A 15,658-nucleotide genomic window follows, 5' to 3' on the forward strand; every position below is an offset into this window, starting at 1 on the left:
GCAACCAGACATTAAATAGTTCCCACAAAAATATTTAATTTCCACAGTATTTTCTTTCAATATCTTTAGCAAATTTTGTACCACAACTTTACAGGAGACGGTACTTAATGCAATATACAGAATAACAGGTCAGGTTTTTTTCGTTTTTTCTTCTTCTTCTTCTTTTTTTTTTAACTTCTCCCTCCTATTTAATTCTCCTGGTCACTTCATAATTACTACACAATCCTCCTTTTTACATTAACATTTCCATTTGGAAAGTGGAATTTAAGAATGTTCACCACTGTACCCCTTTCAGGATACCATGACTGGGGTAACTGAACACAAGTCCAATGAACTATTTAAGCATTTTACATACAGTATATACATGGATAGCACATTCTGCAGTTTACTGAGGCTGGGACAACATAGACAATTCATGGAAGGACTGCAGTACCAGTGACTAACTCAGAGCTTCCTATGTTAGAATGGCTGAAAAAGAAAATTCTTTTCAAACATTCAAGTCATCACATGATTATTTCCCACTGATGGGATTATTAGCATGTGTGATTGCCTATATGGGTTCCAACACACAGATTCTCTTGAACATTCTGCAAAACAGCTATTTCCATGGCATCATACTCCGATATTAACTTAGCAAAAGAAAAAGCAGAAGAGATTTCATATAAAAGCACACGTAAGTGAAAGTCCACGAGAAGACAGCACATTCCCTGTGGTATCTGAGAGCGCTCTGACCTCAGAGATGTCCGTGGTCTTTCACCTTACGTTAAAGTGCTCAGAAGGGATCACGTAGCTGGGAAAGTCAGAACCAGTGCCAAATTCCAAAAGAGATTTGGAACGCTAACACTTGGCCTTTGAGAAACTATTCCCAAGGGCTTCAGTCCCTTAGTGCATCTGTCATTCTTGCCCACCCCAGCAGGAGAACAGACTAACAAGGGAATTCACCTTCTACTAAGTTGTAGGTTTCATTTACCAGCTCATCTGAACTCCTGAGAAGAGACATTTATAATTCAAATTTAAGAACATAGAGATCATGAAATTATTTGGTATGCACCCCTCTTTTCACCCTAATTCAGAAACGGATGGCAGTATGCACACTGCTTGGATAATTTTTAAATCTGGGATGCTTAACTCTGTTCTGGAAGAGTTTGCAAGTTAACTAACTGTATAAAAATACAGTATAGCTCTATATTGCTCTGAAAAGCCTTTTTGCAAACTATTTTATCTGTACAGACTGGTAATAAGATTACCAGATAATATAATACATATTTAAAATAAAAAAGGAACTCTAAGTCTGAACACTAAAGTCTAAATAGCTTGTTTAGAACAAAAACAGTGTGACCCAGGAAAATTTTGCTTGCATGGTTAGATTATAGCAGCATCGTTACTGGCTTTTCAAGGAAATTCTTGAATTCAACAAGCCATTGTGCTCCAACTGCTCCATCCACAACACGATGGTCACAGCTAAGTGTAACGGACATCACACTGGCCACATCAAATCTGAAAAAAGAAGAGAAGATAAAGGCATAGTCCTCTGCAAATCAGTGCCAAACCAGTGACACTAACAAAGCAAAAATGCTTTTATCAGAGAAACAGCAATAGCAGGTATTCTACAGCAGATAATGATATTCAATAGTCCATTAGATCCATCCTCCATGAATTTGTCTCCTCTCTTAATTTCTACAGTTTTAATTATACTTTTACCATGTGTGAAAGTACTTTTTCTTCTGTTAGAAAACATGAGGTCCAATGATGAAAGATAAGCTACTTATCATAAACATTAGCCTGGGTATATGCCAGTGCAAGCAAGGCAGTATTATACACATGACACTAGAATCATTAATCATCACGTAGGCTTTCCTTAAGGATGCAAATTTAAGCATGTCATTAGAGAGGGACTAGTGCCTAAACTATTGTGAATCCAAGACTTTTCCACAGCTTATCCCTCTCCTCAAAGTAAAAAACAGCCCTTCGTTAACTAGCAAGGAAGTTGTGAGGATAACTGTATGGCAGATCAGTCATCACTCACTGGAACAGAGTCACATAGCCATTAAGAGTAAAACGCAAAATCTCCCTGTAGAAGGTACTGAAAACAGTAGAGCATCAACAATTAATACACGAAAAATTTGATAATCTAATGGGAGTGTTAGAAAACTAGCCATTATTTCAAAGTTTTAATCCAGAAGCTAAGTTTATGCAGAATCAACTTACCCCTTCTCATTATCTGCTGGCACCAGCCTTTTCTCTGAGGAACCAACTGCAAGGATGCAGGCTTGAGGTGGATTGATTATGGCAGAGAAATTCTTAATCCCATACATTCCTAAATTGGAAACTGTGAAAGTGCCACCCTGCAAGAAAAACACATTCATAGAGAAAAGCACAGAAGCTGCTTTATGTGGCATATTAATCAGCCTGGCTGAAGCACATCACAGAACAGACTTTGCTCATTCTGAAGAGGGACAGAAGTCACGGGCAGCAATAATTATTAGCAATCAGAGCCCCTCACCTGGAATTCGTGTGGCTGAAGTTTACCTTCTCGGGCTTTGGTTGCCAAAGAAACAACATCCTTACTAATGGAAGCCAGGCCCTTTATATGTGCATTAAACACAATAGGGGTTATAAGCCCTGCAGGAGTACTCACTGCAACGCTAACATCCACTACGTGATTTCTGCAAGACACAATGCAGATGCAAGTTATTCTAGCAAGATATAACAAAAATGTTTTCACATGCATTAAGACAATTTCAAGTTAATATTCATTTTGCAATAACTATTTCATCTTGCACACTGGCCTTGGACCCAAAGCTCTTAGCACTTTAACTAAAACCCCTCAGCCTTCGTGCTACACCGGTTCCCCTCCCGCTTCAAAACCCCACCAGAAGATCTGCTATTATGCCGTGAACTCTCTACTGAACAAAGAAAGTTTCTGGCTTCGACCGTACCATAAACTTACTGCCTAATAACTGTGTCCATCCACGAAGAATTTGCCTCGGGCACCTTCAAGCATGCCAGAGCCGAAGCTTTAATTATGAAGTCATTGACAGAAAGCTTAATGTTATCCGAGACCTCCTGTAGATAAAGAGATTTGAGGCATCAGTTTCTCTCTCACACATTAACTCAGTTAATTTAGATAGTCACCGCCCTGCAGCCCCATTTAGAGAAAATCTTAGGGGAAAAAAAAAAAAAAAACACACTATCCGTAAGCATTAATATTTGAAGTGCCACAATTATTTAGCAGGTGAATACATCTCCCTCATAATTGAAGAATATATGAATTCTTGGATTTTTTTTAAATGTCCATTTCCCCAAACTTGGCTTAGAATTAGCTTAAAAATTAGGTGCTCTTTTTACCTTTTGCCATATTTTCCAGTCGAAAGAACTGAAGAACTCCAAGCAAAGTACAGAGTGGCCCTCCCAGGGAAGTCAGAATATTAGTGCACAGTACTTGGTTAAAGAGTCGCATTCTGTCACAACAGTCCAGAACTGATCCACAAGCAGCAGCACAGGCAGTGAAAAGACTATTTTTCCTAAGCCAAAGGGGTGTATCACCAAAGAGCAAGGTGGGGAAACCTGTGAGAGAATCCAGCTTTTCGTTCCCACACACTCACACCGTGACTCCCCAGCTGCTTTACCTGATTGAGTTCTTTTCTTAGCACCAGTACTTCTCCCATGTTTATATCGATAGACAGGTAGTAGTGAGGTATTGTTTGTTTAGACTGCATCAACCGCTGAGCAATGACCTGAAGGTACGCAATGGAAGTGATTAAAATAGCAAATTGAGTCAGAACATTCAAGATTGCAAATAATGGTCTCAGAAAGCGCTAAAATCTTCTTACCCTCCGAATGTTGCTGATAGGGATATCTGTGAAGGTCCCCACTGGCGCTGCTGCAACTGCAGCAGCTGCAGGTACTGCCTCTACTGCCGGGGCCTGCAATTAGAGAAAGACAGCGTAGTTCACTGCACTATCCACATGTCATTTGACAGAGCAGGTCAGTACGCGGAGCAAGTGCTGGGGCTATGTCGTCTGTTGCTTGTGAGCGACTCTGCTCTCTAGCCTCTCCTTCCTAGTCTCCACTAGATTCTTCAGACGTCTATAAATCCTGTATTTGATTATTAAATGTCGCACTGGACTGATTTTGAAATATGAGACTGCTATACACTGCTACAGAGTTCCAAGAATGGTAAGTCTTGCTAGATGACTGTGCTTCAGGGATTCAGCAGAGATGTACGCTACAGGGCACTTTCAAACTGCACTCAGCTGCCTGCCTTCCAGCAGTACACAAAGCAGCACTTCCATTACTGGTCTTTTGTAACTGAGGATGATATAAGAACAGAGTTGCGACAAGGACAACAACAGGCTGTCGGTTCATAATGCTGACTTTCGCTATATTTGCCTCCCTTCCGCAATGTCAGATCAGCTGCAACTAGGCTTACCTGAACCCAAAGCAATGTTGGGCTCAGATGAAGGCTTGGGAGCACAGAACTGCTTTCTTCAGTGAAATACGAACTGGACAAATTGAGGAAGAAAATTTCCTCCATGTTTCTGACAGGTTAAGCTTTGCAATCTAAGAGTCACCATAATCCACGCAGCATCATAACCCAGCCAATCCAGGGATAACACTTCCATGCAATAGCTGCATGTTTACAGAGCATTTCCACCATTGTAGCAACACAGCCGTTCTCACAGATCTCGGGCCTACTCACCGGAGCGACCTTTGGCGGCACAAATGACTCCACATCTTTCTTTGTGATTCTACCATCTGGTCCAGTACCTAAGGCAGTCAAAGAAAAAGATAAGAGGGTATCAGTTATTTGCAACTGGGCATTGCTTACAGGGGTACCAGTCTTGTTTAACAAAAATAAGTTACTTAATGCAGCCCCTGGGGGTGAGGCAGAGCTGCAAATGTTCCTGACTGGAAAGAAAGGAAAGGAGCGGTAAGTATGCACCTAGAGGGAGAGATACTTGACAGCGAGAGCAATGGAAGGGGAAAGGCAACTTACCTTTCACCTGGGCGAGGTCGATTCCTTTTTCTGCTGCCAGTTTCTTTGCCAGGGGACTAACTAGGAGCCTTCCTTTCTGGGCAGGAGGCACAGCTGCGGCGACGGCTGGAGTGGGAGGCGCAGCAGGCTGTGGAGGAGGAGCAGCAGCAGGAGTTGCCATCACCTTAACAGAAGAATCAAAGCTGTGAGCTTCAGCAAAAGCCTTGAAGGTTTCACTCCAGTACAATAAGAGAACATGACCATCTAATTATCAGTCAAGGGAACAGCAAACAGCCATTAATCTGGGAAGATTTTCAGACTCAGAGAAGCTTCCCAGTGCCAAAGTCATATCAGAAGCTTCCTGGGAAGGTGGCTGATTAAGCTGTTGAACTGTACATCAGAAAAAGGTGAAATAAATAATTTGTCCTCCTATTTTGGGGGGAGAAGACATTAGAACAGGTTCGAGCAACAGGCTGGAGAAGAGATCACAATGAGTGATCTGCTCCAGTTCTTGCAGGGCAAACTGGATGACCTAACAAGTGATATCTATCACCAACGAATGCGTTAGCCTGGCACGCACAAGATCATAAACGTTATTACTGGAGCTAGGGCTTCACAGGGTCAAACCAGCAGAACTGTTCAGATCAGACCAGCAATTCTCAGTGGTCCCCATAACTTCTCTCCCCTGCTAAGGATGGTCCTTACTGGTGGAGGAGGAGGAACAACAGCTTGTGGCTTCAGGTCAACTACTCCAGTCTCCCGGTAGTCAGCAAAGGCTGGAATATCAGACTCTTTCTCCACAATGATGCAGAGGGCTGTTCCTAGTGGCACATCCCTTGTTCCTTCAGGTACCAAGATTTTTGCCAAGTAGCCTTCTTCCTGCACTTCAAACCCTGGAAGGGAAGGAAACAAAGCTGTTTTGGTGCCTGCTACAGCTGAAGAGTTCCTCTAAATGACACTTCTAAAGACTTTGGTAGCTAAAGCCCCATCGTTTTTCAGCAGGTAAGAGAATCCCTCTCCATGCAACTGGCAGGCAGACGTTTCTGTGCTTTGGACGTGTATTACAACCACAGCTAAAGAAACAGAAGTGTTTTTAGGAGCTCCAGTGTTTAGCTCTACAATGGAAAGAGAAGTAACAAAACTGACTTTAATTGCCCACAGCATTGCGTCCTGGGCAGCTGGAGGAGAACAGTTTGCACAAAAGCTACTCTGGATCCTCCTCTTTTAAGGCTATACCACCCTGTCTTGGCTTTGCAGCTGACTCACCTATCGTAGCTTTATCGGTCTCAATTTCTGCCAGTAAGTCTCCTTCATTCAGTTTTTCCCCAACCTTCTTCTCCCACCTCTGCACTGTGCCCATTGTCATCGTTGGTGACAGCGCAGGGAGAGTGATCTGTGAAGCCAGCAAATACAAGTAAATCAGACTCTGATAACCCAAAAGGAACAGAAACAGAATTCTAATTTCCAACTAAGTGCTGTCAAACAAAAGAAGTAATTGGTCTTTGTTGCACTTAGATGTGGTTCCACTGAAGCAAAGTAGAGTGCTGTGCCATACATCTAGCTTGGCTTCTTCTAACAAGGCTTATGAAAACAAGCAGAAGCAAAAGCCATATTGAAGTGTTTAGTACCACCATTGCACAGGGAGTGTCTTGCAGTTGCTATCTGTAAGACCAAAAGGAAAACGGAAGCAATTCACCTTGTCTGAGGCAAACAGGTTTGGCTCCTTTAAAAACTAAGCACATTTGTCCTCCAATAAGCACTCAAAGATGCTGTACGTTTTCACATGCACACTGAACATAGGCAACAGAAACAGCCCGTGTGCTCACAGCTTCAGAGCAGAATTGGACGGAAAAGACAAGCAGTGGGAAGAAAACTGGTTTAGTAGTAGAAACGCAGGCAGATTAAGGAGCTTTGAATTAACTCCCTGTTCTATTACTCATTTCCCACAACCCTCAGACAAGTCAGTTTCCATATATGTCATCTGTAAAACGAAATCAGCAGCAATTTCCTATTTCAAAGGAATGTTGCAGAAATTAACCCACCACAAAGCACTCAAACACAACAGCAATAGAGGTACACTTCAATATCTAAGAGTGAAAAGATTACCCACAAATACGATTCATTATTAGTCACCCACAAACACATCTGGTGTGTTCGCCACAATACCACACTCAGTCTTGCTCCGAGATGCGAGCAGGGCCATCAGAGCTTATTCATACTTCACACGGGGTCTTTTTATGTCAGAAATGTCCAAATCTGGCCTGCATAAGAATCCTGGGAAGACAAGTCTCTCCTCTACTGACAGCAGAAAAGCTAAAATAACTTTCGCAAAACAACTTAATGCAACCTCCAGTGACACCGGGTTTAAGCATGCAACAATTTGGGTGTCTTGCACTCCTGCAGCTGTAGCTAGTAACTTCCCACTCTAAACAGTATTTATGACACAATGCCCTGGAGTCAGCAATGGCAAAGACACAGAAAAAGAGTGCAACAAACAGGAATTCGTCAGCAATACTCTCTTACCTGCATATGAGGAGGGTAAGAGCTGCCAGGAGCCTGAGGAGAAGGCTGAGGTGGTGGCGAGGGGGCTGCGGCTGGAGGGGGAGGCACTGCTGCTGCAGGGGGAGCAGATGCTGCAGAATCCAATGTGTAATTTTTAAAGGCATCAATATGTTCAGGCCTAGAAGAGAACATGGAACCGCGAAACCAGTCAGACCGCTGTCTCTAAACCTTTTATGCAGGGCATCTAAGCAGCCCCAAGAAACAAAATTCAACCAAAGCGTTATCAAAATACATACTTTTCAACTGTGATGCATATTATGGCCCCAATAGGAACATCTCTTGTTCCTTCTGGCACCAGGATCTTGGCTAAATAACATTCCTCCAGGCTCTCAAAGCCAACCGTTGCTTTGTCTGTCTCCACCTTTGAAAGAGAACAGGATGTCATTACAGCAAAGGAAAAGTGTGGCGAGTTCAGAGCCTTCCCACCTGAGAGCAGAGAGTCCCAATGCACACAGCTCTAGGAAAATCCCCCTGTCCCACCCGCTCCGGGAAACGTGCTCTCAAATAAGCTTCACTCCTGCTCGTTACTCCAGAGAGAGAAGAAGCAGCAGCCAGATCTGAGAAGCCATTAGTCACCGGTCACTAAGAGCATCTCCAGCAGATCTGCGCCAGGGTGGGGGTGACCAGGCCCAGGCCCGCGGGCGCGCACGTAGCCTGCTTGAAACGCAGCACAGCCTGTGGCCCGCAGGTACCTCCGCTATCAGCTCCCCTTCGCCGATCTTGTCGCCCTCCTTCTTCTCCCAGCGCGCGATGGTGCCCATCTGCATCGTGGGCGACAGGGCCGGCAGGGCCACCTGGCAGGAGCAGAGCAGAGCGTTACCAGCCGGGCGGCCCCGGCGGCAGCAGCAGCAGCCCCGCGCCCGGGGGCACCGCGGGACCCCCGGCGCAGGCAGGGGCAGCGAGGGCAGCCTCCCCCCACGGCCCCCAGCGGGCTGGGGCTGCCTCGGGCCTGCAGGGAGGGTCCCGGGGCGGGCGGCGCAGGGGCGCGGGGAGGAGAAGCTGCGCCGGGGGGGCCGAGAGACGAGGCGGGGCGGGGGGGGGGGCTGCCCCGGGAGAGGGGAACCCCCGGGGGGTCTCTCACCTTCTGGTGCGCCGGGAGGCTGCAGCAGCGGCGCGGGACGAGCCGCGGCCAGGCGGGGGGCAGCAGCAGCCCCCCGGGCCGGGCCGCGGGGCCGGGGCCGAGCCAGCCGCCACCGCCCCGCGCTGGGCCCCGGCCCGGCCGCGCGGCCCCCGAGCCACCGAGCGCCCGGCAGCCCCGCGCGGGGCCGGCGGCCCCCGGCGACGCCCGGGCCACGCGCCGCGCCAACACCCGCCACATGCTGGAGCCGGAGCCGGAGCTGGAGCCGCGGCGCCGCCGCCGCCGCCGCCCGGTGACCTCCTCCGTCCGGGCACGGCGCCGCACGGCTCTGCGCGACACCGCCGCGCGACGCCGTAAAGCGCGGCGCGGCGGCGCCGTTGTGTAATGGCTGCGCGGGGGCTGAGCGGCCCCGGGGGGAAGGGGGGGGGTGCAGCTAAATGGTGTTTTTACCCACTGAGCAGGCTCCGTGACCCCCCTCACGCCTTCCCCTGCCCAAGCAGCCCCCCTTCCCCTTCCCAGGCAGCACGCAGACACTGTTTGCACATCCTCGTTTATTGAGATAACGGCCGGCTCCACTAATCCAAAGCGCAGCCCGGCGGCAACGGCTGGGCTTAAGCCTATAGATATCCCTCGGTTTCACTTTCCTGGAGGCCAGGCTTGGGAATAACTGCCCTTTTAATGCCATGAATGCAAACGTCAGAGTTTCTATGAAAATATAATTTTACATATAACATGTGTGTATTAAATAATCAAGTTACAATTATAGGAAACAGAAGTAACATTGAAGAAAAGGGGACAGAAATAAACACAGATGCAAAACAGTTAAAGGTCAAGTCCTAGGCTTTGAGTTTTAGGAACGTACCCCCCCTATAAATCTGCTCAAGTTGCTGTTCCTACAGCGTCGGGCTGGTGAAAGCAAGAGAAGAACCTGGCCCCCAGATTTTCCACCCTGTGTCTGGTCTCTCTCCCCCCTTGTGCCTGATGTTCCTCACCTCCTTCAGGCTTCTTTCTGTCCCCTGTGCAAAGGTAAAAAAATCCAGAGAAGGCAGCAGTGTCACTGCAGAAATGAAGCTAAACCCTAATTTTGTGGGAGCCACAGGGGAGGAGAATAAGGCAATTCTACCATCACACCCCAAAATCAGCTCCCAGCATCACCGTAAGGGCTGCATGTAGGAACCCATCAGCTCTGGCTCAGGGCATGTCTTTTTTTTGTCCTGGTTTATATGTGATGTTAAGACTTATGAAAGGCATGTGACTACCAGCCCAAAGGAGCAAGAATTCAGCCCAGTCCAACTCCATTCCCAGTATATCCCATTCCTGCTCCAGAGAGCCTTCAGTCCTTGGCTGTCTAGCAGGAGTGAAAGTAAGGATATTAGATATGACCATGGTTACAGTCATCTGAACCAGTGTAATAGCTGTTAGTTGACATAGGAGACAGTTATTTTCCTCATGGGCAGGCTGGATGGACAGCTTCTGGGCAAGGCTGTACTGAAACACTATCCATTAGGAGCTCTGGTCATATTAACAACCTCTCCTGCCTCAGTCCTCCAAAACCAGACTGCTCCATCTTTGAGTAGCAGAGGGCAACAGAGAAATGCAAGTACAGACCTTGAAAATTGCCTTGTCTCCATAAAATTCTAGCCTCAGTGTGTGATTCCAGGTCAAATAAAACCAGCAAGTAAAATCTGAAGTAAGAAATACTTCAGCAAAATTTGCAATTGAAATACAACAATGATTTTCAGTATGATAACCCCATGCTCTCTTACAGCAAACCACTAAGCATCTTGCAACAGAGGAACCATGTCCAGGGAGGAAGATAATCTTTGTTTCCTTTCCAGGACAGATATATTCCCCCTCACACCCCCAATCAGCTTTCCCATTGCTATCCTGGCTGCTGTCTGTGAGAAAAAGAAATCACCGTAACAAGCTGTAGAAAACAGCAGGCACTAGATATTGTGCCAGTGCAGCATGGGCTACATGACAGCCTTAAGCTCTTCTCTGGACAGTAAAGCAGTGAGAAGAGAGGTGGCCTTGTTACTGTCTATACCAGCTGCCAAAATATAAAACCCAGTAGGAACTATTTGGATTTCCATAGTAAAATAAAGCTATGAGCCCACTGTGTTGTGTTAACAGGAGAGCATATAAAACATCTCAGCATCCACTAGAAAAGGAGTGAAATACAGTATAATGCGTGCAGAAATATACAGAAAGCACTTGCACAGGTATAAAAATATCCACAGTCCTCAGACAACAATGTAAACTGGTATAAAACAATTCCAAAAACAGGAACAGGTTTACAAAAGGACATTAATATAAAACAATAAAACCAAGTTCACCCTCTCCCAGCCTCATGCACAGCACAGACACACAGGTAGCCCATGGCAGAGCCACACGTACCAAGGATGAGCAGAGCCTTGACTCGCCATTTGACCTTTTCAGTCAACAGTGTCTGCTGCAAACCACCGCCAGCTTTGCAGAAGTCCAGCTGCATGGCAGAGAGGCAATCCAGCGAGGGGAAAACCAAACCAAACAAACAAAAAAACCCACACTCACGGACGTCAGGGCTTGTACCTTCCCAACGAACAATTTATCTCCTGCTCCCTCAGGCACCCCAAGGAGTGGGAACGGGTGCTGTGCTGACAGGGTTTATCCTACCACTGTGCCTATGTGTTTGGTGGCCCTGGCAATCAGTGGACAGCAGCGCACACTGATGCCTGCACAGAAAAGGCTAGGGAAAAGGAGGCAGATGCAGCACCCAGACTCAGGCTACTACTTTAACCCTGAAGAGACATGTCTGCTGGTTGTGCAGGAGACGACAATCCATCTGCCTTGCTGGAAGAGAGCAGAGGGCGGGAGTGCAGGGAAAGGGGCCTATCAAGGAGGGGAGTTAAAAGTACCTGGGGAAGTAGGTGAATCCAGCTCCCTCCCCCAAATGAAATATTTCAGCAGATAAGCAAGCACCAAGTTACCAGAGTTCCCACAGCGACAAAGCAAACCCACAATGGACCTCAAGGAGTGAGCACAGGTTTGAAAGGCAGGTGGGAGGAGCAGGGCTAGGAATTGGAAGCCTGAATTTGGAGAGAAGGGGAGCTTTGCCAAGCTGATGATCTTGGCTTTAGACAGTGCATGAAGGCTTCAGAAGACTGTCTTCCCTCCTCAGCTCAGATTTCTATACTGTCAGTCTGGACTGTCCACAAAGTTCACCCTGCTCCTGTAGTACATGCAAGTCCAGGACTGGAGTCAGTCAAACCTTCTGCTCGCAGAATCTAGCAGCATCTTCTGACTCATGAAGACAAAGCTTCACATTTTTGCCATCAGTGCAGATTTATATAATACTGTGTACAACAAACCAACGTTGAAATGCTCAGATCACAGGCCACTGTGCAGACATTGTGGGAATGGAGAAGCAGGGGAAGGGAGAAATGCATCATTAAGGCCTTCAGGGTTTAGTTGACAGGACAAAGCAAGGTGTTTTCTTCCCACAGACCTGTCATTTCAGTCTCACAACATGTCTGCATTTGGCCATGGAAAGTTAGATGCCAGGTGTCCATGCACACAACAGCATGTGTTACCCGTTGTTTGCAGAGCAGCCCTCTCTTTTGGCAGCTTGAATTGCACTCCTAGGACACACGCTTTTTGGTCATTCTCTGAGCTCAGCAGCCATTTACAGGTTCCCACAGTGAAAGGACCTAAAAGTTTGATTAATTCTCCCCATGGTCTTCTTCTACCCAGGCCACAATTTTCCCCTCCCAACCAGGAATGATGTCATCATCATGGAATACCTGTTAAAAAAAAAAAAAAAGAAAGAAAAAGGAGCAAGTCCAGTCACCTCTGGAGACAGGACACCACTTTCCTGCATGTGAGTGGCATAAGAAGAGGAAGACATGAAATCAAGGGCATTAGCTCAGATTACACAGACCATGGAACATGTATCTCATCCAGCATTGACACACACCTGAATATTCCCTTAAGGCTATAGGGGAGAAACAGCTTAGGCTCCTTCTCTAATCAATAAGTCAGGATTATTGTTGGTGGTTTGGGGGTTTTTGTCTTTTTGACAAAAAGAAACATGCCTTTTGTGATCTATCAGATCACAACACAGCTGTTTTCTGCAGAATGGCTACCTAGTCACCTGACTGTTGCCAGAGAGGGTAATCTCTCTTGCCTTTACGGACTTGTGAAAGAGGAAGTAGCCCAATAACCTTTAATGAATCCGAAGGGATAAAGTGACAATAGTGCCAACACCAGCCACTGCCCAAACAGGTGCTGTAATGCAGGATGCAAAGGAAAAGATGCCACAAAAGCACTATTACCTCTGAAAAACCTTTAAGAGACAAAGTAGGGGAATATGGGTTTTCAATAAGTCTCATTTGCTTACAGGGTGTTGCACCGCAACAGAGTTCACAGAGCCACTGAAGAGCTACAAGTGTAGCACAGGTTCTTGCCCAGTGTCCCCTGAGCAATGCTGGGTCATAGATTGCCTTTGCAAATAGCCAGCTCTTTGCGCAAGGGGCTCTGCAAACCACAGGCAACTGCAATCACAGTCATGTCATTGGTCTGGCTGGGGATGAAGACATCCCATTTTAGTGCTTTACAAGAGGAACCTGATCTACAGTTGTGAAAACACGGCACTCTGTTCTGAGGCAAGTTCAAAGATTTCATTCATTCAGAAGTGAGTATGACCACAGTCTCCAGGGCTAAGTGGTAATACTGCACGCCTCACTGGCTGACAGCTAAATTCCACACCTACCTCCTCCTTAACTGTGCCAAACTCTGGATCCAGAGCTTTGAAGTGGTACCGGTGGGTTCCTTCACGATCAATAGCTGCCTTAAAATCCTTCAGAGTCACTTCCCCTAACCTGCAAGGGAAGAGTTTCGCACTATTGCATGGTATACTGTCACAGATTTAGTTCAGGCGTTGTTCAGTGGCATGCTAAGCCACCTGGCTAGGCATGTGGCACCCTGGGCACAGGGATGTGAAAAGAGCCCCCACAAGAAACACACCTCTCAGCCCCCAGATCCTCTTCAGAGGAAGAATCACCTTCTCTTTTCCTAAGACCTAAAAGTTGCTTTCCCCCCCCCCCAAACAACCTTTGTCCTTTTCCCTTTTGCACAGGGGAGTCCTGCACTACATGCCACAGTAGAACTGCCTGGCTGCCTCCCTTGGAAATTAATAAAGAAGAAAAAAAATACCCACAAAATCTCTTGGGGAATCCAATAAACAAATGTATCAGCTAGGGGTCTGCTTTAGACAATTTTTCCAATCAATGGTATGAACTCAAATGTCTGAGTTAATGCACAGGGAACCTGTGCCAGTAGTGACCATACCAGGAAGAGATCAGACTAGTGCTTTTAGGGAAACGAGCAACTCCTGTACCCATGTCAGCAAGGCAAAGCCAGGCCTCACCTCTTTGGTATGTTGACCATAAAAGGTGTGAGGGAACGGTCAGTAAAGTACAACACTTTGGTGCAGGCACTGGTGTTCATCGTGGGCGTGCTGTGAGAGTGAGGCAGTTCTGCAAAGAAAAGAGCACAGAGAACCATCACCAGTGAACATGGTCTGTCTCCTGCCGCATTACAATGGAGGTACTCTCAGCATCAAACTCACCATCACAGTAGAGAACCAGGAGGTGGGAAAGACTCTTATGAGGGAGGCCATCCCCTTGGGAAGGGCCAGGCATTGCCCTGCTTACTGGAAAGCTTTGCATTTTGGAGTAGAGCCACCCCCTGATTGTGCATTTAGCCTGCACGAAGTGCCTAGCTCAGCTCTGCAGGATTGCTCTGTCCCACCCACAAAGGTGCATGCTGCCACCGCCACCTACTCCACAGGCACTTTGCCTACCAGCTCGGTAGTGACAGCAGAACATTTCTGGAAGAGCAGCTGACCGAACAGTGCCCCGTCCTACTGGCTGGGCCCACAATGACATTATCACTTGCAGATGGGTGGAGCAGGATGAACTGACTGATCATGATCATGTCTCCTCCCCATCTGCCCACTCTACTTGGCCAGAATGAGTGTTTGTGCATGGATTTTGCATTTGTGCTTCTCTCCCTCTGGCTGCTGCCTTGTTTTCTCTGTCCCTCCAATTCACTGTGCCTGTGCCAAAAGCTGAAGCAGGAGAAGGTTCACACTCGGTGACTTGGTGGGGTTTTGGCCCTCCTAGCAGGAAGAAAGCAGTGAAGATGCCCAATCACAAAGGCTTTCTGGTTTAAGAAGTCTTTGGAGCCACCTCCCCTTAGAACTCTCTACTCCCAAGTAATTCTAGGTCTGTGGCTGCAAGACTGAATGATTTCCCTGCTGCAGTGAAGGGGATGGAGCCTGCCAAACCCTAAGGAGAAACGGAGCGGTGCAGTTTGCATGCAGAGGATACATGACGTAGAGGTTGCTGTCAGAACTGCAGTTTACAGGAGAGGAGGGAGAACCCTGCAAAGCCTCAGCAGAGCCCACCTCTGGCTCCTGAGCTCCTCTCCAGCCTTTCTCCCCATCCTGTACCTCCACGCTGCCCTGCTGCTGGGCACTGCAATACAGCTGAAAGGTGCCTCTGTCTTTCCCCAGTACCTACAGGGCTCCCCTCCTGCCAGGCATTTCCCCTTCAACCTCACAGATTTTCTAGATGACATTTACAGCCAACACTGGAAAAACAGACTTCATGATGAAGAGCAAACTGGAGCTGCTGCAGCCAGGAAACATGGTGTCAGAAAATGCTGTGCTGTTGGGAATACATGAAAGGAGCTAGACGCCAAGGGGGGAGCAGGGGAGGAGGCAGCTGTACACTTATCTGTGCCCACTAGATGGTGCAAGACAGCAGGATACCTGAAATAACATCGCATTTCCCACTGATCCCAGGGGTAATTATTTGTCATAATTATTTATACTGCAGCACTACCCAGAGGGCCCAGACAGGCTCCCACTGTGATGGGGCTGTACTAACAAGCAGCCAGAGATGGTCCTTGCCCCCATTCCTTTGCAGTGAAGTCTTGTCTGTGCAGCAAATGACTAAAGGGAAGGAAGTGAGCTCAAGTAAATGAAGTGGAGTGAG

General features: G+C 47.2%; 2 protein-coding genes across 3 annotated transcripts in view; both read right to left on the reverse strand.

Moving 5' to 3' along the window:
* Positions 1–162: 162 nt before the first annotated feature.
* On the reverse strand, positions 163–8,858 carry DLAT (dihydrolipoamide S-acetyltransferase). The gene is made up of 14 exons (XM_067310063.1): positions 8,622–8,858; positions 8,233–8,334; positions 7,777–7,901; positions 7,502–7,658; positions 6,245–6,371; positions 5,684–5,871; positions 5,000–5,162; positions 4,703–4,770; positions 3,834–3,926; positions 3,630–3,737; positions 2,951–3,066; positions 2,504–2,666; positions 2,209–2,345; positions 163–1,497 (listed from the first exon to the last, which is right to left on the reverse strand). Exons 1-14 carry the CDS (start codon positions 8,856–8,858, stop codon positions 1,368–1,370), a joined length of 1,914 nt encoding a protein of 637 aa, XP_067166164.1. The 3' UTR covers positions 163–1,367.
* Positions 8,859–9,154: 296 nt separating this feature from the next.
* DIXDC1 (DIX domain containing 1) overlaps positions 9,155–15,658 on the reverse strand; it is a 41,865-nt gene continuing 35,361 nt past the window's right edge. Inside the window, exons 18-20 of one of the 2 annotated variants that reach the window (XM_013956631.2) lie at positions 14,026–14,134; positions 13,369–13,477; positions 9,155–12,400 (exon numbers count right to left, since the gene is read on the reverse strand). In XM_013956631.2, coding sequence (XP_013812085.1) covers positions 12,320–12,400; positions 13,369–13,477; positions 14,026–14,134 — 299 coding nt within the window. In that variant the 3' untranslated portion in view covers positions 9,155–12,319. Of the gene's footprint in view, positions 12,401–13,368; positions 13,478–14,025; positions 14,135–15,658 lie in introns of those variants that run through there. The other variant, XM_013956646.2, reaches the window with a different exon arrangement.

This window comes from Apteryx mantelli, chromosome 23 (genome assembly GCF_036417845.1).
Source record: "Apteryx mantelli isolate bAptMan1 chromosome 23, bAptMan1.hap1, whole genome shotgun sequence".
Taxonomy (NCBI): Eukaryota; Metazoa; Chordata; class Aves; order Apterygiformes; family Apterygidae; genus Apteryx; species Apteryx mantelli.